Source organism: Pleuronectes platessa, chromosome 5, assembly GCF_947347685.1.
Source record: "Pleuronectes platessa chromosome 5, fPlePla1.1, whole genome shotgun sequence".
Classification (NCBI taxonomy): domain Eukaryota; kingdom Metazoa; phylum Chordata; class Actinopteri; order Pleuronectiformes; family Pleuronectidae; genus Pleuronectes; species Pleuronectes platessa.
Genome location: NC_070630.1, coordinates 27,026,316 through 27,048,208, shown reverse-complemented (window position 1 = coordinate 27,048,208; position 21,893 = coordinate 27,026,316). Strand labels below are relative to the sequence as shown.

Sequence of the window (21,893 nt, the reverse complement as noted above, 5' to 3'; positions counted from 1 at the left end):
ACAGGAGTTTTTGGGCATGGTAAACTTTTACAATCGTTTCTTGCCTCGTGCGGCCCAACTCCTGCAACCATTGTATGGTGCTTTGAAGCTTAAGAAAGCCAAGGACCAGGTTGACTGGACCCCTGTGAGGATCCAGGCTTTTGAGGGGGCTAAGGCTGCCCTGGCTAACGCGGCGCTTCTGGCGCACCCCGCGTCTCGGGCGCCCATCGCCCTCACGACCGATGCTTCGGATGTGGCTGTCGGTGCAGTTGTTGAACAACGTGTTGCGGGTGCGTGGCAGCCCCTTGCATTTTTTAGCCGCGGTTTGCGAGACAGTGAGCGAAAATACAGCGTGTTTGACCGGGAACTGTTAGCGTTGTACCTGGCTACGCGTCATTTCCGTTTCCTGCTGGAAGGCCGCCCTTTCACAGCCTATGTTGACCACAAACCATTGACGTTTGCTATGGCGAAGGTGACAGAGCCATGGTCTGCTCGCCAGCAGCGCCATCTAGCGGTGATCTCCGAATTCACAACGGACATCCAACATGTGGCGGGTAAAGCGAACCCGGTGGCAGACTGCCTGTCGCGGGTGCTGGTGTGCCCTGTGCATCTTGGGGTTGATTTTTCAGCACTGGCTGCCGATCAACCTGGGGACCCGGGTATCGTTGCACTGAGAGCTGCGAGTACCGGTCTGGAGCTGGAGGAGGCAGTGGTGCAAAATGGTGGGCCTGCCCTCCTTTGCGACGTCTCCACGGGCCGCCCCCGCCCGGTGGTGCCGGTTGCTTGGCGCCGTCGGGTCTTTGATATGGTGCACTCTCTTTCTCATCCGGGTGTCCGGGCGTCGGTGAAGTTGGTGTCTTCGAAGTTTGTGTGGCCTGGCCTTCGCAAAGAAGTCAAAGAGTGGGCGGCCACATGTGTGGCGTGTCAGCGCGCAAAAGTTCACCAGCACACTAGGGCGCCCCTCGAGCCATTTTTGATTCCGGCCAAGCGTTTTGATCATATGCATATCGACCTTGTGGGGCCTCTTCCCCCTTCCAAGGGTTTTACACATCTCCTTACCATGGTAGATCGGACCACTAGGTGGCCAGAGGCGGTTCCTCTGTCTTCCACGACATCTGCGGACGTGGCACGCGCTTTTCTTTCAGCTTGGGTCTCACGTTTTGGTGCACCGTCTGATATCACCTCTGACAGAGGCCCGCAGTTCATTTCGGATCTCTGGTCGGCGCTAGCAAAGTCTTTGGGCACACAGGTTCACCGTACCACTGCCTACCACCCCCAGGCTAACGGTTTGTGTGAACGTTTTCACCGGTTGCTTAAGGCGTCATTGCGGGCTGCGCTCTCAGACGCGAACTGGTTGGATCGGTTGCCGTGGGTGATGCTCGGGTTGCGCTCGGCTCCTAAGGCTGACCTGGATGCCTCGCCTGCAGAGTTGGTGCTCGGTCAGCCGCTCCGCGTCCCAGGGGAGTTTCTGCCTCAGAGCTCGGCCCCCTTTCCGGTTCCTGTTGCGCGTCCTGCGTCACAGGCCGCTTGTGCACCGGTGCCCTTGCATCATTTTTCTCCTCGGTCTTTCGTGCCAACGGATCTCGCGACCACTCGGTTTGATTTCGTGCGTCACGATGCTCACCGGTTTCCCCTCCAGCCCCCGTATGACGGCCCGTTTAGAGTGTTAGAGGCGGGTTCTAAAAGTTTCATTCTGGACATGGGCGGGCGCAGGGAGCGCGTTTCGTTAGACAGGCTTAAGCCAGCTCATCTGTTGGCCGGCGAAGAGGTGCTACCGGCCCGGGTTCCCCGTCGTGGTCGCCCCCCTTCTAAGACCCCTGTGTTGTTTTCTCCAGTTGTGCCTCCTGATCCTGTGCCTGTTGTAAATGATGTCCCTTCTGCCTGTTCCACCCCTGCGTTTGCGGACGGGGGTCGGCGTAGCCTTTATGGTCGCCTCGTTAAACCCCCTGAGAGGTACTGACTTTTGTCCCATTTTTTTTCACCCTCTGGGTGTTCGGGGGGGGGGTTGTGTGGCGTGCACTCAGGGGTGTGTCCTCTCACCCAGTGGGTTGATGGGTAATGTTAGAGGCTGTAGCTATATATACTTCCCGTATGGGGAACATGTGCCAGTTCTTCCTTGCTACTGAATAAACCACAGTAAACAGTACCTGCGTCTCTGCCTTTCCTTGTCTTGCCATAACACGCCATTAAAACATGAGCTTCTGTATCTTGGACATATTTGGTCCAATCCAGTCCAAACCAGACATGTAAGACAAGAGTCACGAACTGATGACATCTACAAAGACACAATGATTTAAAACGATAGCACCACCTGCTGGCTACAGAAAGTGAGGCGTTTATCCTTGCTGCAGTGCCCAAACGCATGTAACACGGAAACGAGCGCTTGGTCATCGAACGCTCTTTCTTCACCGACCGCAACAGACTTGAAATCGCCTGTGCTCTGGCCCGTTAATGCTACAACGTAGCCCTAGTTATTATTATTATTATTATTATTATCTGGGGCGGCTGTGTCTGATGGGTAAAGCGGTCATCCTCCAACCAGAAGGTCGGCAGTTCGATCCCCAGTCTTCCCTATTTGTAGAACGTAGTGTCCTTTGGCAAGTGGCAGAATCCCGAAATGCCCCACATAGAACAAAAAAGTGATGCTAATAGATGCACTGTAAGAATGTGTGTGTGTGAATAGGTGAATGACTAACTGAACTATAAAGAAATCTGAGTGGTCTTCCAGACTAGAGAAGCTCTATATAAATACAAATCCCAATGGTTGGTAGGGGAGAGCGGGGTAATGTGGACAATTTTTTACGTTTGCTCCCCTCTAGGCGAGCTAAAATGATATATCAGTAAAATTTACACATTTCCCATTAATTCAGGCTGTTTTCTAGATATGGAAATAATCAGAATGTCTTCAGGAGCAGTGAAAATATGATTGTTTTAACAAAAGTTGTCTTGTGTCCCATTTCACCCCAGCTACGGGGTAAAGTGGTCCACTTACTTTTTCCACTTTAAAACTACCATAACAACACATGTTGTAATAGTTAAAATCCTGACAGCTAGATTGACAAACACTAATATCGGACTAGTAACAGAATCATGGGGATTGGTCAATTAAGCACATTTATGATTATTATGATTCATGTGATCTCTTGCACACCCTAGCGTACCTACACATTGTTTCTCTGTCCAATTGGCAGGGACAGGGATATTGTTTTTCTCTGCGTTTTCAAATACCAGTTCAGGGCACTTAACTGGAGCAAGGCTATGGAACTGGTCAGCTAGTTGTTTCAAGTGTTTGGCAAGCTCCTCCTCCATCTCATCTGTGAATATTCTCTTTACCTCAGCTACTGCACCCCAGGCTACTGATTTTACTTTCCCTTTCTCTTTTTTCTTTATGAATCGTTTGAGGGTTGTCTTATCAATATTTCTATCCCTTCCAGCTTTTCTTAAGGACTTCTTTCCTTGCATGACCTCAGCGGCTGCACTCTCCATCTCTGCGAGGGGTGTTTGGCCCATTGTTGTCTTCCTGGTGTATAGTTTCTTGGCATGATGGCTTTTCTACAATGTTTATGACATTAAAAATAAAACATATATAATGTAATACAACACTCAAATATGTTAAAGACTAAACTTAACTTGTGCTTCATGGTGGGGTAAAGAGAGACACTGTCCCACTTTACCCCACAGCATTTGTCCCACTTTACCCCACAGCCACCGTTTTAGAAAAAACAACATCTCTTAGCAATTCAGGCTAATATTCAGCTAGCATCAATCACATGGTTTTATATGTTGGAAGTTCATCAACATGTATGATATAAGTTTTTCTACCTGATTCAATTTGTTTTGACAAGAAATTGATGCAAGAAAATTTACTTTTACATGCAAAAAACACATTTTTGTGAAAAAACATACTTTCCACAGCACCAGCACCAACTTCTCCTTCATGGCAAGGGGGGGAATGGGAGGGGCTTGAAAACATAATGGTCACATGACCACAAATGTATTCCGTTGCCTAGATACAGTGGGTATCTCACATTACCCGATGTCCCACATTACCCCGCTCTCCCCTATCAATATTGTCACTCCAGGGTCATATTTATATATATACCTCCACCAAGGAGGTTTCACCCCTGTCTGTTGGTTTGTTTGTTTGTTTGTTTGTTTGTAAATAAGGTTATGTCAAAACTGACAAATTACCACAAAACTTGTTGGAAGGATGTGGTATTGGTCAGAGAAGTGCAGATCCCTCAGTAGCCAACAAGGGGGCCACTTACAAGAGCCCAGAGAAGGACCTGGTCATCATATTCAGTGTTTGGAAATTACCTCTGCCATGGTTATATTCTTATCTGCATTTGTTTGTCCATCTTTTTCTTGGTTAGCAGGATTACGCAAACAATTACTTGATAGATTAGCATGAAACTCAGTGTAAGGATGTGTTGTGGGTCAGAGAAGAAGCCATTCGAGTTTGGTGAAGATCAAGGATGGGGCGGACCAAATCCGGATTTTGTTTTCTTTAACATTTTCCTAAATTTCTTTTTAGAATATTTCACGGATTTTGCAGAAAAAAGACATGTTAGGGAAATAATATTTAAGAGTGTATGAAGTTCGGTTAAAGTGGATCCAGATAAAAATCTTGATCTGTAGTAAATTGAAATTCATTTTCAATGAGGTGACTGTTGAGCCTTCGAGGAGATAGGCACTCTTTTCATCAAATTAAATCAAATGATGTAACTGCAGCACTGACCTCAGACCTTCTTACCTGTATGTGATTACTCTTTTCTCCCATTTGGGTTTCCCATGGAAGTGTCCATATCGGCTGATGTCTGACACGCCGCACCTCGGTGCTTTCATCACCTCCACTGTCTCTTTATTCAAGACGCCAGTCACCTGGTGGTCAGATAATGACATGAGGCAAGAACAGCATAGAACTTTTTAAACTGCAGCTTGAAATATGGTAACATTTTGCCATCTACCATACGATTCTTTTTATGAATCCTTGGTCAGTAGTGACATTATTAAGAGTCATAATTCCAAGAAAGCCGAGGACTGATTATTGTGTTTAATCATTTGAGAACAAAATAGAAAGTATTTTATATTTTTAAGAAAGAATACGGCATGACAAGTAATTGCTTAAAATTTCCACAGAGATCAGCGTTTCTTCTTGTTATTGAATATAAAAATTATTCAATATGTTGAAATCACCTCTAGGCCAAAGAAAGCCTGCATTGACTCCAGGTCTTCACTGAATGTATCATTGATGAGACTTCGAAGTGTCGAGTTTCTTGTTCCAACATCGCCATAAAACCGAGAGACATATCCCTGACAAACAGAGAGGAAAAGATGATAGTCAACAAAAGGTGATAATGACAGTTGTGATGATGATAAGGCAGAGTAGTCTCCCCTACAGTGTGTCTTCCCAATGACTGACAGATCCAGGCAGCTCAAATACACAAATCATCCACTGCGTTACCTGAGCCAGGTTCTCATCCTCCGGTGAAACGGTTGGAGGGATGGTAGGTGCCGACTGACAAAGCGTCAAACAAGCCAGCAGTACAATCCAAAAATCAGTGAGGGACATCTTGTTAAGTTGATCCTTTCTCTCCATCCGCTCTCCTCTTGTAAGAGCAGCTTCGACGTCTTGTTCTGATAAAAGCTGAATAAGAGCATTCCAGGATATGCTAAGATAAGCCCCTGTGCCAGAGGGGGGAGTAAAGAGTGGCCCCTGAGATAACACAGTGGGAGGAGATGATACCATTTGTTTAACTCCATGTTTAAAAAATATTTGCAAAGCTGTTAGATTGTGGTAGGTTCTGTTATCCTGAGGCTTTTAATCAACTTGCATCGTATCCTCTTTTGTCTTTTATTTAAAAGTTTTGCATAATTTATCAATGATACATGTAGCTGAAAATCAAATATTGAAATAATGAAATACTGAGATCAATATTATAGATGTGCTTAATTTGCTCATTTTGTATTCTGTGTAAAACAACAGAAACCTACATCTACAAACTGTCAATCGAACTGAAATATGAGCTAAAGGTGTTTCTTTAACAGCAGCAAACATGAAGTCTGTCCAGAAAACAACCACTTTGCCAGTGTTTCTCTTCTTGTTTACAGTGCTCTCTTGTGCCTTTCGATAACCTCTCATGTACACTGACCACAGTTCATTTTTGTGGTAAACATGAGGGCTCTGTACAAACAGTGTTACCCAATGTTACAAGGCTCAACCTCCAAGCACTCAGCTCAACACAGATGGAGGCTGCAACCATACCGTTCCCTGGCATTTGGGGCTGCTGATATTGCCAATGTTGATTAGCACAAATTTCCGGAACCATTCGACAGCACTTAAGGTTATGTTTGATTGGTTTGATGTGTTTGTTTATCTTGTACAATGTGAAAAACACAGGCCTCCTCGCTTGCAAAGAGAAAAACATTCAGCACTGGAGGAAGTTAACTACATTCACTGATTACAGTACAGTTTTGAGGTATTTATACTAAATTTATATGATTCAAAACAGGTTTAATAACAGCATCTGTTTTCCCTCAGCACTAGAAATTTGAGTTTTTAAATTAAAGTGCATTTTTAACTTACTTCAGTGGACTTATACTTGAGGTGGTATTTTTAAACTAGGATATTGAATATCAGGAAAATTTGAACACAATCTTGCACAACTACCCTGTAGAGCAGAGGTCTTCAACAGGGGGTCCGCGACCCCTAGGGGGTCCGCGGAGGTACTGCAGGGGGGTCGCAAAATGTTTGGTTGAGTAGACAATTTCTTATAATTTTCATAATTTTTTATTCATTTTCGAACCAATTTTTTTCCAACAAATTTGAAATGTGTGTAAATACACATTAACATGCATCCAACATATTGAGAGGCTGATTTGAACCTCTGCCTGACAACCTCCATCAGTCCAAGGTTAGATAAGTTGTGTGCTACCCATCAGAGTCCGATATCTCACTAATGTGGGCGTATGTGTGGCATCCACAGATGGCTTGAGGATTCACTGTCTCTTCTACATGTATGTTAAAAATAAAAACATGAATCTGTGAATTACTTTAATAGCTCAGTGTTGTATGCAAGATGTATGTTTATAAAAAGCAGTGGCATGGCCACCCTGTACCTTGCACATGTTTAAATTAAAAACATGAACATATAAACCCGTGTAATATTTGACTGGCTTAGTATTGAATGCACAATAAGAGGGTGGCTATGTTTATGTATGGCACTAGGCCCAGTTTAATATAAAACACAATTTTACACAATATATATAGTAGGGGGTCCTTGCTCCATCTCTCCACCAGTTTGGGGGTCCTTGGCCTGAAAAACGTGGAAGACCCCTGCTGTAGAGCAAAGGTATGTTGCAAAAAAACCATTGGAGAACTTTATTAAACAAAACGCTTTGATTAGTTCACTTTAATGAGACAATGATGTTTTCTGACATGTCATCAATTTAACTTTTCCTTCTTGGTTATATGTAGACATTTTTTAACCAGCCCTGAAGTTGATGTATCAACATCCCAGCCAAGAATTAGCTGATATAATTTTCACCACCCGTTTTTGCTTGAAGTCATACTGGTAGGACTTTATCCCACTGAGGAGGAAGATGCTGCCTGTGAACAGAAAATCATAGAAAGAGCGTTTCAGATCACACAAGCAAAGAGGGACTTTCTGAACTATCTTTATTTCTTGTCTTTGTTGAGTGTGTGTCGTCCCCTCAATATGATGCAAATGTGAGCAGCAAGTTCAGATGTAAACAGACAAGTTCTGCTTCACTGATACATTGTTATAAAACTGGTAAAAAGTGGTGTTTTCCTTAGGAAAGTTTGTGCATAGTGGTAAACCCCACCCATCTGCCACCTAAGCACGGTGAAAACGAAGAAATTACAGCTTCTATTTCAGCTGTATTCCATTTGAGTCCTGCTGCTCAGGTCCACATTATATAGAGCTCATGACCACACTGTGTTTTAGGTTTTTTTACCTTGTAACTTGAATGCAGCATCAACCCTTCTCGGGATTCCAGGCCAATCTGTTTGGATGAGTCTGGGGAATCCAGGATCCATTCGTCTCTTGCTTTCATCGAACCTGAATGTGGCATAATTCAAATTTATTTGTATGCCGGGTCACACAATAATTAATTTGTTGTTTTGGGGTATGATGCTCCCTGATTAAACTGGTGTTCCTTGATTAAACTGTTGTGCCAGGATTAAAGTATTTCAGCTGTAGTGTAAACATCTGAGTCAAATGTCTAGTGGATAAATACAAAGTAGCAAATGTTGTTAATTACTTCATGTATATGGGCACTATAAATGCAAACATATTGGTACTTGATTTACTTAATTTCTGATTGATTAATTACATTGATTTTCTATATTGATAATCAATCAAAAATATTTAGTTCTATCTTTATTCTTGTACTTCATGGTTTGACTTTATGATTTCAAATTCAGGTTTTCTGATGCTTTCACTCAAAACCCTGCGCTTGCACTCAAATAGCCACTGCTTGTGCTTAGATTTGATCTACTCATGCTCAAGAATATTGTTGCTTGAACAGATTTCTTGCAGCTTCAGCTCTTCTCTCGCACTCACGCTGCTCCTGAGTGTGCTTGAAACATCAACTCTCGGGTTTATCATCTGCTCTTGGATTTGTTATTCTATACTTCGGTAACTAGTCTGTAGATTTCCCCCAACCAATGTTGTTGAGATAGCGTATTAACTCACCTACCCTTGTTATCGGTCCATTAACTTTGCTTCTGATCGGAAGCTGGTATAATAATAAAGCTGTGGAGTTACCCTCAAAGAATAGAGCACAGGAAATCTGTCCAAACAACAAACTATCTGAGTGCAAGCACCAAGTTTGAGCAAAAGCAGAGCAAATCTAAGCACCAACGGAGAATGAGCGCAGGGTTTTGAATGAAAGTATTAGAACACCTGAATGTGAAATCAATAAACCTGCCCTCAAACTGTAGGCCATTCTCTTTAACAAAATCGGGGGGGGGGGGGGGGGGGGGGGGGGGGGACATTAATTAACGAGTTAATTCTCTGAAATTTTACAGTTTATAGTTTTTGGATGATATTTGGGGATGCCATCTGAAATTTGAAGGACATCTTTACAATGTTGTGACATTTTATAGACAATGATTCATATTATAATGAAAAAAATGGCAAGTAAAGCATTTTGTATTTTTAGTCGTTTCATGGTTAAAACTTTTTTTCAAATGTCATTGAGCTTTTTGTTATTGTGAAAAACCATGAAAATTTTAACACATTACCTGTAATAAAACTCTCCAGTGAAGAAAACAGTTTTCCCGTATTCACTGATATGTACGGCAGCGTCGACCTGCCTGATTCTGGTGGGGAGGCCGAACTCGTAGATAGAGCCAGCATGACTTTTCATCTTAAGCCGTTGAACCACCCAATACTTATGACCTGGAAAAACACAGCCGTGTCACTGCATTTTGGGATGCTATGAAAAACAGCAACAAACCACAAGCTCTGCCAAACTCAATTCCCCTCTTGCATGAACTGCAACACTTAGGTTGCACAAGGCTGTAATTTGGGTGCAACATTGTGCTCTCCTGTAAATCAAGCCTTGTCATGCTGACATGACCTAAGTGATGCCTTGCAGACTGCCCATTACTCTACCAGTGAATATGTATGCGACGCCTTTGGCTGGGATGTCATAAGCAGCATCGACGTGAGAACTGATGCTGGGCAAATATGAGCTGCTGTGGCCCTCGCTTAGGCGATTCCAGTAGGTCGCCCTCGTTGTCCTCATCCACATGTACCTGGATTGAAACAAAAAGAAGCCTCAATAACAGTGCAACCAGACCAAAGTTAATCTAGTGATCATAATCAAACCCTAACCTACCTGTTTTTAAAGAAAACAATATCATTTCCAATCATAGTAGCTGCATCGAAAGAAAAATTCTGGTCACACTTTTTGGGAACCTGTTGAGTTTCCAGAGTTTTGGTGGGTTTTCCTAAGAAATATTATTAAAGAAGACTTTACTTACTAAACGGTAATATTCTCTGTGAGTGAAGTTTTGAGCAAATAATATGTTTAACAATGTTAACTCGTTCCTCACCGTACAATGTTTGTATACCAAGCTCGTCATCTTTGGACAGCGAGTACTGTGTACTGCTGTGATGCCTGTAATTGGGGTACATGATCGCAGAGGGGTCCCTCGAGTGAGTCAGACCCAGTGAGTGGCCAAGTTCATGAGCTGCAACTGCAAACAGGCTGTAACCTGAAATATAGCATCGAAGACCCATTAATCCCTTTAAAGGGTCAATTAGCACAGAATTACACTGGGGACGGCTGACACACTGCTGCCTGTGGGTTGTACAGCATCACATGTACTATTGAACACACCCTCACCAGTCATGTCTGTAAGGGAAATGTAACATTTTGACCACAATATGTTCAGGTTCATTTCCCCTTTGATTGATCATGATTGAATCTCATACAATGTAACCTTGATCATGCTGTATCTTGTACAACTGAATGAATCTTGGCCTGTTTGCTTTAACTAAGGCATTGTTGCCTTGATGTCATCAGAAGATCCTGACCTTTGACTATGTAGCAACCCCAACCAGAGTGGGAGTGATGAGCCAAATGCAATGTAGACATAGAACTACTTTACATCGGTGTGCATATTACAAACTAACCTTTGTCGTATGCACCATGCTCTGAGCATTAAAGTGTGACAATACTGTAAAACACATGTGCGGCCAATTTGACGTTTGCCATTTGACCATCACATTCTAGTTTGTTAATCCATGAGTCCATGTGAACATTTGCACAAGATTTGTAGAGATCTTATCAATGCGTTCTTTAGATATTGTGTTCATAACAATGCGATTGGACGGATGGACAACCTGAAAACATAACACCTCTGGGCACTGGCTGTCTCCAGCGTGGAGGCATGAGAAAATATTGACCTCAACACATAAAAAAAATTACATCAATTTAACTTAGCAGTTGCTGTTGTCCAAAGTGACTTACAGGGAGTTGAAGTGTATCCCTTTTATGTACAGTTGGGGGGTACGAGTGCTTAAAGATTTTCATGTTGGTGAAAGTCTGAAACATTTGAGATTCATGCCTTAGGATCAGCCTTTAGCCTTATTACCTGTGGAAACTATGTCACCAGAATCACTAACAGGGTTTGAGAGACAAACCTTGTTTCCCTGTTGTCCACATTTCATCCTCATCAAAGTGCACGTCTCCTCCTATCCCCTCTCCAGGCTGAAAGGCGTGAGCCAGCACACCACGGGGCCCGTCAAAGGGAAAGAAATCTCCATGAGCTACAGCAGGCAGAGCGAATGATTCAGGGTTTAGAGGAAAATCTGACTGACTGTTCTCTGTTTCAATAAAATATCACATTATCACCAGAATTACTTTTGATTATGAGAAGTGTTTTGCATATTTACTTCTGCGGGCAAAGGAGAAGACAATATCAGCTTTGCCGTGGTTGACTCTAATGAACCTCAGTGGTGCGGCATCACTCCACATCTTCAGCGCTGAGCGAAAGGACTTTTCCACGTCCTCTCTCTTCAAGTCCGGAGTGTATTTGGCAATCCTGCATGCAGTGGAAAAACATGGTGCAATATGTCATCATAAGCAACAGCTGCAGCTACCTCCAAATGGAACTGAAAGCTCACATTAGAACTAAAAATACTACGCTGCAGTTTCCAGGTTCTTTTAATCCAGAATCATAAACGTTCACCTTTGACCAACAAAATCGAATCAGTTCATCTTTGAGTCCAAGAGAATGTTTGTGCCAAATGTGAAAAGATTCCCTCAAATTATTCTGGAGTATAAGCATTCACAAGGCTTAACAATTTTCTGTTTTGTGAGGCCACATTGACTTTGACCTTTAAAGACAAAAATGTTATCACTTCATTCTTAGGTCCAAGCTATTGTTTCTACTAAATCTGCCCAAGGCGTTCTTGAGATATCACGTTCACAAAATGGTAAGGACTGGCGGACGACCCAAAAAACATACCTCATTCTTTCATTATTGGAGTACTAAAACTGACGATATGAATTAGAAAGCACATGTTTCAGAGTTGACGCAAAACATCTCACATGTATGTGATTGTGTGGTTTCTCCATTTTGGCTTCTCTGGGTAAAAGCTGAAGTTGTCCACATCTGGAACTCCACACCTCGACTCCCTCATTACATCCAGGGTGGGGGGGTCCAGTTGTCCCGTCTCTCTCAAACCGAAGAAGTGTTGCATCTCTCTAACCTTCTCCTCCATGACAGGAGTAGAGCGAATCCGCCTCACTGGCATTCTGTCTCTGCTTCTGTGATTCAGGTTGTAAAACCTCCTGAGGTAGCCCTGTGGTGAGAGGAGTGCAGTCTTAGTGACTCAGGTACATATTTTTTATGAATGGCTACAAATACATTTATACTTTAAATTGTGTTGTGTATGTTTACTGTGTCACACTGTACAGAGTATGACTGTAATGTATCTATGATGAGAGGCTACAGCAGATGCACCGACATGTATACTATACTTTTCTGCAAAATATTAAAAAAACTAAGTGGAAATATCTATGAAATATTTTGTATTTTTTAATCCGGTGGAGGCAAATGAGATGAACTGTGATGAGATGAGATGCAATGATTTTAACCATTTTGACTTTAAATACAATTAAATGCATATTACAAAGTCATGTAGATTATGAACTCACATGCCCAGCTCAGTTAAAATTATTGAGGTCTTAATTGTGGACAAAGATTAGATCTAAATATATGCTTGTCTGTATTCAGCAATAGTTATATAGTAATCAAACTATAAATGGAATTTATCTCTCGTAATGCAATAGGGTGAAAATCTTCACAATCTTCCACTTTGGGAAAAAAATTATTCAGTATTTGTAGTTGTTGTTATGTTTTAATGAATTTCTGATAATAACATACAGTCTCAGTGCTGTAACTTATGACTCATAAGCATTTTCACCTTCATAGTGGAACCAAATCAGATTTTTTATCATGAATACAGTAACAGTTTCAAATATATTTGAGTAGTTCTTCACTGGCTCCCTAGAAATAAAAATCACTATCATAAACGTTGTACTGGGTTTCAGAAATCTGTTGAATATTTTTCTTATATAAACTATACAACCGCCCTCTACCCACTAACCTCAGCCAGCTCCAAATCCTCTGGTCTGAGCTGCTGATCCAGATCATTGGCCCGTGTCCACGAGGTTTCAGCAAAAATCAGAGAGCCCAAAACAAGTATCCACAGCCGGAGCGGCTCCATGTTTGAAATGCACATTCTCAGCAGGCTTCACATTTTTTATATGGGAGCATTTCCCAGGGATTGTCGGGCAATCACATGGTCAAAACATGCACAGTCCTGGTGATTACAGCTGGGTTTACCTGCCCCAATTGTCTTGAGGTTTTGTGGTTAAAACCTCCCAATGAAACGTCTACATACATGTCTGGGCTCACTGTCTGTAATGATGAAAGCTGTGTGTGTGTTTTGTAGTAAGGAAACCAGAAGCAAGGAAATTGTGTTAATTACTGAGGGACACCTTCTGCTGTCAAGTGAAGTGAAGATTTAATAAAAAGCAAAAAATTTAAATACTTATTTCTACTATGATGCAAAAACAGTTGTCATTGTTTATTCTTTCGAATGATAAATAAAACTTCACTCAAAAAATTCATAGTGTTTCTTATTTTTTTTTATTTAAAATCATTGCTTTCAGGTAACTTCCATCTGGCCTGTTCGTGGATTTACAGCAGAATCTTTCAACATCCGAGCCAGGAATTAGCTTTCTCAACTGCGACAACAAGTTTCTGGGTGTAGTCGTATTTGTAGACTTGTGGTCCGAGAAAAAAGTAGATGAAACCTTGAAGATGAAAACATTAATCTGACAATTGAGAAGCAAACAAAGTGATTCACATATTTCATATTGTGCCCTCTGGAATGTTGTTTTTAATATCTGATGATCATGATGATGATGATGATGAGCATATTTTCTCCACTGTTGCTTGCAGTTAAAATTACAGTATATTGCATGAAGGACTTTAATTGTTAAATTATACAGTTTAAATGATAGAGGGGAAAAGCTCTGTAAAAACTACACTGCATGTCAATTAACATACCTATACTACTAATAGCAATGCAACTCGCAAAAGCCCTTAAAGCTACAAACAGAAGTATACTGCCAGCTGAACATAAAGAAGATTACTGCACTTTTCCAGCAACACCCAGTCGTATATTTTTAGTCTTTTGCATTTTCCTCCATCTCTATGTTTTGCTGTAAATACATTCGTAGCTTCCATCAGCTGCACATATACAACATACAGGGAAACTATGACAATGTTTTTCTCACCATCTTTATAAACAGCAGCATTTATTGTCGAGTTGATTCCTGGGAAATCCTCGTTGATGTACTTTGGATAACCGAAGTCCATAACCCTCCGGTTTTCATTGTAACTGAGAAGAAAAAGAAAAGCTGTGACCCAGGAGCACCTGCTTGTTCTAAAAAATTAATACACAAAGTTTATGTTCAGCTGTGACTTTATGATCACATCATCAAACCTCCGAGGTCACACTGAGGCCTATGAGCACTGCTTGAGGCCCGACTGAGGAACTGTTACAGTCAGATGTGAGTAAACTTTTTGAATGTCCAGGTCCATATGAATCAGTGCTGTATGAACATTTTTTATTAACATAACACAATTTGGTAATAATATGTAATATAGGTTAAAATGAGGGGTGCTACCTGATTCAACTATTACTTGAGCCAAGGAGGTTATGATTTCACCCCTGTCCTTTACTTTGTTTTACTTTACACAAAAACTACGGAACAGATTATCACAAACCTGGGTGGAAGGGTGTGATATTGGTCAGAGAAAATCCAATAAAATGTTGGCTCGGATCCAGATCCAGATCCAGGAATCCTTTTTCTTTTCATCAATATTGCAAGATAAGATTTTTTTTACATTTTGTAGAAATGTATGGATCAGGATGAAAAAATGTGGCTATTTAAAGAACTGATATTTATGATTCTGTCAAACTTCGTGCATCTTGGTAAAGTTCCAGAGGACTATTTGGCCTTGGCGGTGGTTTACATATGACATCCTTGTACTTGCAGAGCATAATAAAGGTAAGCAGTTTGGCTTACATAGTTTCACATAATTAGACATAGCCAACCAAACTCCCTGCTGTGTTAAACATCCATTCATTCAAACTGTATCTATATTGCCTATCCTTTGAGGGTTGCAGGTTGCTATCTGGAGACAATCCCAGCTGGTATTGGGCGAGAGGCGGCATATCGCAGGGCCGACATACAGAGACAAACAACAACCATTCACACTCACATTTACACCTATGCATAATTTAGAGTCTTCAATAAACCTAACCCCAACCTGCATGCCTTTGGGAGGAAGCCAGTGGGAAATTCCTGCTTTGAGGCAGCAGGGCTAACAACCTGTTGAGTATATACAAATTTGGAATATTTGTATCTGTGTTGTTGTTGATTTATTGCCTTACCTCCAGTAGATGTCATGCATGAAGAAAAGTGTGCGTCCTGTTTTCACTATGTGCACGGCTGCGTCAACTTCCTGAACCCAGACTGGAAATCCAAAGTGGCTGAGTGCTCTGGGCTTCCCCTTCACAAGAGAACCTTTCACTGTCCAGAACATGGTCTCTGTCAAAGGATTAATATCAGTGGAAGTATTAGATTCCTCCTCAAATAAGATGCTGCATTGTTCACTTTCGCGCTATGGTTACATTTATTTATTCCACTGTTCCACAGGCTCTTACTAATTTGATTACTGTCCAAATGATTCTACCTTCAGATCGAGAAATTTAGACATTTAGAGTTCTGGGACAAATACTAGTTTCAGTGGAATAAGAGGACAAAAGCTGTGTTTCAATTCAAGGGCCACATCCTTCGGACGACCCAGTCTCTGCGGCCGAGGAAGGATGCAGCTCGGCCAAAATAATACGAAACGGTCTGGTCTTCTTAATGCACCACCAGCTTGACTCGCCCTAACACATATTGTTGAAAATATGTTTTTGTATCGTGAGCTGTTCAGTTGATATTTAAAAAGGAATGTTATAATATAGATAATATTATTAATATTACTAATAATGAGTAGCCTCACTTGCCATTACCTCTTTGAAAACATTTGCCACAGAATCAAAAAATAAATAATGTGATATGTCGGGCTAGGACAGATCCACCTGGTGGAGCCCCCGTTGCCCCGGGGTAGAATGACTCATCGGCATTTTGGGGAGCCTTCGAATTAGGACAGTCTAGACGCAGCGGGTGCGAAGCAATCGCTCTTCAAATGCAGTCTACCAAGGATGCAGCCGCTGAATTGAGACAAAGTTGTTGTGATTGATGCCGTTAATGTTCACTGAAGTAAAGATAGTTACCATGAATAAGATAAGCAGTGGATCTGCGAGGTACCCAGAAAGCAGCATCGATGCTCGTTTCAATCTTTGGCATAAAGTTGGTGATGGGACCTTCTTTGATGTCGAACTGTTCGTTGTGTTTAATCCAGAGGTATCTTGTGGGAGGGGGGGGGGATGTCAGTAAGGCCAACACATATTTTGATTGTTGTATTTTTTCAAAATATATTAAAATCGAGATTTCCAAATGGACTTTTGTGTCAAACTAGCCTGGATGCCAGACGAACTTAGCCCCGCCCACAACATTTTTGGTCGGGCAGTTCGGTCTGGAGTCGCTCCATTGGGAAAAAATTATGGGGCGTGTTTCAACTGACCAGGAAGTAAAATTCCTCTTCGCTCAATTGGATAGACCTACGACCAATCAGAGCAACGTAGTATGTGATGTATGCTAAGCAACGCATTGTGAGTTATTTACTAACGCCGGGTTCACACCGGACGCTTCAGCGCAGCGCCAAGCCTTAAATAACAGCTGGCTCCCATCCACTCCCATGTTAAAACTTTGTGCCGGTCACACCGGAGGCTGAAGCACCGCGAGGCAGCCTTGGCGCAGCGCGGTGCTTCAGCCTCCGGTGTGACTGGCACAAAGCCTTGCAGCGATCTACTGGATCAACGGGTGATATTATTAGCGCTGCCCGGCGGTTCAGCGTCGCTTCAGTGTCCGTTGTGAACAGCCAAGCGCCGGGGCGATAGGGATTAGCGCGGTGCTTTGGCGTCGCCTCCACGTTCTGTGTTCCTCTTTCAAAATGAATGCGCTGTCGATGTCTTCTAAAACAGACTCAATGACAGCATCTACACATCTCAGCTCGCCAGCGGCAGGCATGTTTGTTGAAAACGAATTCAACACAAGGGCACTTTGATGACGTGGTTGATTACGTCACCGTTGATCATCTGTCAATCATCGTATAAAGCCCGCCCTGACAATCTGATTGGCCCGGTCGGGCCATCATTTTTTCCCAATGGAGCGACTCCAGACCGAACTGCCCGACCAAAAATGTTGTGGGCGGGGCTAAGTTCGTCTGGCATCCAGGCTAGTGTCAAACACTGTTAAATAAAATGACCAAAATAGATATGTACTTTTTAAGATAAATGCACTATCTATGCCCTTACCTTTATTAAATAGTTATTGTAATTTGTAAATATTGGCTATACAATAAAACTGGATTGATTGATGGAATAAATCTACACTCTAATAATATATCTAATAAAATGAAGACATGTGTCAGAAATTGTTGTTTTCATTTTTCTTTACAATAGAATACACATATTGTCCTCTTGTCGTTGAAATCAAAAAATCATGCACATACCTTTCTCTGAAAAAGAAAGTGGCGTCCCCGAGAGTGGACACTGCGTCAAAGGTCATGTCTGGAGAACATTTGTTCTGCAGGAGTCGAGGGAACAGAGATCCTGACATCCACTGGTTATACTGAGAGCTCCAGTCGTACCTCGGAAAGTGACTCTGACGACCTCGGGCTCGGCCTAACGTACATCAGGACACACTTATGTATCAGGTTCAACTTCGAAGGAAATACAAAGTGAAATACACAGTAACTATAACCGCTGTATCAGTATTCGGGGTTGGGTTGTTAATCAATCGGCAGATAAATTAAAACTCTTTACTGTAAAGTGTGTTGATATTTGCTACATCTTCTCTGGATAGGAGGTTGGCAGGATGGGAGGACTTGTAGGTCGGGTACATCAGTGAGTCTGGGTTTCTGGAGTGCTTTAGTCCCAAAGCGTGGCCAAATTCATGTGCAGCTACCACGAAAAGATTAAAGCCTGCAACAGAAAAAATGCACTGAACATGCGGCTGTGGCTCAGGCGGTTCGATCCCGGTCTTCCCCATTCTGCTTGCCGAAGTGTCCTAGGGCAAGATAGTGAACACCACATTGCCCCTGATGGCTGACTGTATGAAAGAGAAAGTGCTGCACATAGATGCACTGTATGGAACAATGCTGTAAAGTGCTTTGAGTGGTCATCAAGACTAGAAAAGCACAATAACATTTGAAGAATTATGCAATAAACAGTTCTTTTAGCCTGAACGTATTGGTGTGATTCAGTTCGGCACCTGTTCCTCCTGCAGTCCAGTGCTCATCATCATCAAAGTGGGTGTCGCCCCCAACACCCGACCCTGGACCAAAGGCATGAGCCAGCGTGCCACTGGGTCCGTCGAATGGATACAAGTCACCATGCGCTTCATGATACAAACCAGGTCACACATGAAACACAGAAACCACAGGGAAAAACATTTTCTTTCATGACACTGGAAAATTACAGGCCTCTGCTCGCCTCATCCGAATGATTCTTACATGTTCAGCAGCCAAGTGCGTGAAAACGCTGCCTCGATGAGCCGCTTAATTACTACTCAGGTTCTCCTTTTAACTGTCATTCGATTTGTACATGCAAAAGATGTACGTATTTCTGTATGGGAGCAGGGGTTAAACTACCCAGTGCAACCTCAGGCAGCAAGACAAACCCACCGTAGGTCACAAACTCCACCATGATGTCAGCGTTGCGGGTGTTTGACTTTACAAACGTCAGGCCGCTGGCTCTGGCCCAGATGCTGAACGCTGACTCAACCAGAGAGTCCACAGTGCTACGAGGCAAATCCCTGGTGTACCTGCCGATGCTGCAAAGTAAATGTGTCATTCTGTTGGTTAGTATAAAGATCAGGACACGTATATCAAATCTGATGACGACAGTAGCCATGTTCCTTATGTTCTCTTCAATTTTGTGGTACATGTATTCGTGGATTTGGATGTGTTATATGAGCTCAAACACGTATCCTGAACCTGGCACTAACTATCCCATAATAATATTCCAAGTCCCAAACATAAAATCAGTTTAAAAATGTTTTGGAACAGAAGCTTTTCCAATTTTCTGCCAAAAGTTTAATTGCCTGCTTTCTCAAATTGTTTCCCACATATTTGGCGTGGTTTGCATGTTCGGAACCATCAGACAGTTTAAATTTTGTTTGGGTTTCAAGTTCAGTCTGGGTCAGACATGCCTTTTTCTTCAGTGATAACTCTTTTGCAGTTTTGTCCTACTCCATATCATTAAAAGACCACATAGATACCTGTAGGTGATGACGTTCTTGTTCCAGCGTGTTGGCTGAATGTGGCTGTACTCTTCCACATCTGGAACGCCACATCGAGGGCTCTTCATCACCTCCACGGTGTCTACGTCTAGCACACCCGTCACATTGAGCCCAAAGAACATCTGCATGTCTTTCACTTTGGAGGTGAAGGTGGGCCCGCTCCGCTTCATGCGCCCCATGGGTTCTTGTTGTAGGTTGTAATACTGCTGAAGGTATTCCTACGAGTGGATTTGAAAATCCACATCAGTTATCTTTTAGCACTAAAGAGCCAGGCAAATGAAAGGGCCCTGTATCCATCAGATTGCACATTTCGTTCATGCATTTCCACATGTATGAATGAATCTACAGCCTTTGGATGAGAATCTATGAATTACACCTTCTCTAATCACAGTGACGAAAAGTAAACTGACTTAAGCCTTAGCGAGCAACAATGGAAATCAATCCTCATGCTGGTTGTCTTCAACGACTCTTTTCTTCCAAAAAAAACTAGACATTTTTTTTATCATTCTGGATGAGACGATGATAAAAGAATCTGAAAAAGCGTACACTGCAACATGTTGGAGGACTCAGAGGGCAGTGCAGCAATTTATCTCCGCCCTCCACCCACACTAAGACAAAATAAATAAATACAATATCTTAACATCCCACAAGCACGGGAGAGAACGGCTCCGTGCATCGCAGTTAACCCCAGCAGAAGAGACGCTTTGAAACTGCCCTGATTTGGGGAATTGTACAAGAGATTAAATCACATGCAGTCCAATCATCAAACATTTGTCACACAGCTACATTTGACATGCAGCTCATGCAATTATGCACTTACTGTGGCCAGCTTCAAGTCAACCTGTGGTTCTGCGGAGGGAGAGCTCAATGCCTCCGAGATAAATGTGGGCGCCGTAAAACATGGACGGGGCAGCAGAAGTACCAGGACACAGCAGGGGAGCAGCATGACATGCATTTCACAGACGTAACACTACATGGATTGTAGAGGCCGAGGTTTAAACACATGGAGTTGGGAGTTCTGGTTAATGAGAAAGCCTTTTAAATGGTTATTGTGACTCATGCCCGTTGCAAATCCAAGGAAAGCCTCAAAGAGTACCATGGAATTAGGGAGGGGTTTGGAGACAACCACGGACAGCACAAAAAAAAAAAAGAGAAACAGAAGGAAACAGAAATAACGAAAGAAAGAAAGAAATAACGTTCAATGAGGGTTTTTTTCTTGCCTACTGCAATGGTAACTGGAAGAAATGAAGAGTATAGTTTTATTTTCAACATCTTAAATCAGTTCAATTAGATAAATTGAATGCAAATTTAGGTCTGAAATCAGTTGTTGTGATGTTCATGTAACGAGATGAAAACACATTTTTTTATTTTTCAAGCAGGGAAATTACAACAGGAGACAAGAGGCAGCAGAAAACAAATCCTTCTGCTCTATGTGTGTGCTTGGTAAAAACATATAGATTTTTCCATGATTAAAAACCAAGCAGATAATGAGGCAATGATTTCCTCAGTCTAACTCCCTCCAGACTTGAGCAACACAGTCAGCTGGGTGCCACTTCTCTGTCCCACGCATTCTGCAAGCTCTCCCGAAATAACGCCATCCAAGTCCATTCTTGTCCCGATTTAGCAAACACATGTGAGACCTTTCGATGAGACGGTTTGCTCTAAATTGCAGGGGTTGATTTAAGGCCCTAGAAAAAATGGCCGTCAGCCAGGACACCGAGACTGGCAAGGGGGGTGCTGTGCTAAATTCAAGCTGCAATTATGGTTGATTGGTCACTGTGGCGCTTTATAGAAGCGACGGCATTCCTCTGCGGGGGCAACATGAGCCGGTTTTCAGGAAATGTTGCGTTCTTTCGCAGAGCGATTTGAAGAATTTACGTCATTCTGGTTTTATGGTCCGAGTACAGACGAGGTAATGAAGTCGGGATGATGAGTAAGAGTTTAGTTTGGATCTGCAGGATTACAAGTGGGGGGAAGACCGCTCCGGCAGAATTGGACCTACGGGAACACCTCAGTTTACCAAACAAATTTTCACACTGGAAATGTGCCAGAGAGGCAACTTAAGATCAGATCTGTCTCTGGAACAATGTTCTTCAAGACAGTGAACATCTTTAAAGTACAAAATGGACTCAGGCAGCAACTGTGAGGCAAAAGTGAGATGAGAAAACTCAAGTTTATTTTTAATGCTAAACCAAAAAATGCTATCAATTGCATTAATCAATGATATCAAAGCAATAATATATCAACTTAATTTCATGGTTCACTCAGAAAAAAATCTTTCTCAGTCATCAAACATGAAAATCCATCATTACTTGATCACTGCTCTTATTTTTTAAATCATCACAAATATTGCATGATGTTTTCTTTTGAAAGGGCACATCCAC

The 21,893-nt window shown here is 42.4% G+C and overlaps 2 protein-coding genes across 2 annotated transcripts in view; both read right to left on the bottom strand.

The window, feature by feature from the left end:
- tbrg1 (transforming growth factor beta regulator 1) overlaps positions 1 to 12,248 on the bottom strand; it is a 29,363-nt gene extending 17,115 nt beyond the window's left edge. The window contains 11 exon segments of the mRNA XM_053422576.1: positions 4,733 to 4,860; positions 5,176 to 5,292; positions 5,444 to 5,497; positions 7,937 to 8,060; positions 9,248 to 9,404; positions 9,621 to 9,763; positions 9,847 to 9,958; positions 10,064 to 10,225; positions 11,157 to 11,282; positions 11,409 to 11,557; positions 12,067 to 12,248. Coding sequence (XP_053278551.1) covers positions 4,733 to 4,860; positions 5,176 to 5,292; positions 5,444 to 5,497; positions 7,937 to 8,060; positions 9,248 to 9,404; positions 9,621 to 9,763; positions 9,847 to 9,958; positions 10,064 to 10,225; positions 11,157 to 11,282; positions 11,409 to 11,557; positions 12,067 to 12,239 — 1,445 coding nt within the window. The 5' untranslated portion in view covers positions 12,240 to 12,248.
- Positions 12,249 to 13,710: 1,462 nt separating this feature from the next.
- On the bottom strand, positions 13,711 to 20,464 carry LOC128440011 (matrix metalloproteinase-20). Its single transcript, XM_053422577.1, has 10 exons — positions 20,330 to 20,464; positions 19,489 to 19,727; positions 18,893 to 19,041; positions 18,481 to 18,606; positions 18,033 to 18,191; positions 17,720 to 17,891; positions 16,380 to 16,513; positions 15,489 to 15,645; positions 14,326 to 14,429; positions 13,711 to 13,839 (listed from the first exon to the last, which is right to left on the bottom strand). Exons 1-10 carry the CDS (start codon positions 20,462 to 20,464, stop codon positions 13,739 to 13,741), a joined length of 1,476 nt encoding a protein of 491 aa, XP_053278552.1. The 3' UTR covers positions 13,711 to 13,738.
- Between the last annotated feature and the right edge of the window lie 1,429 nt (positions 20,465 to 21,893).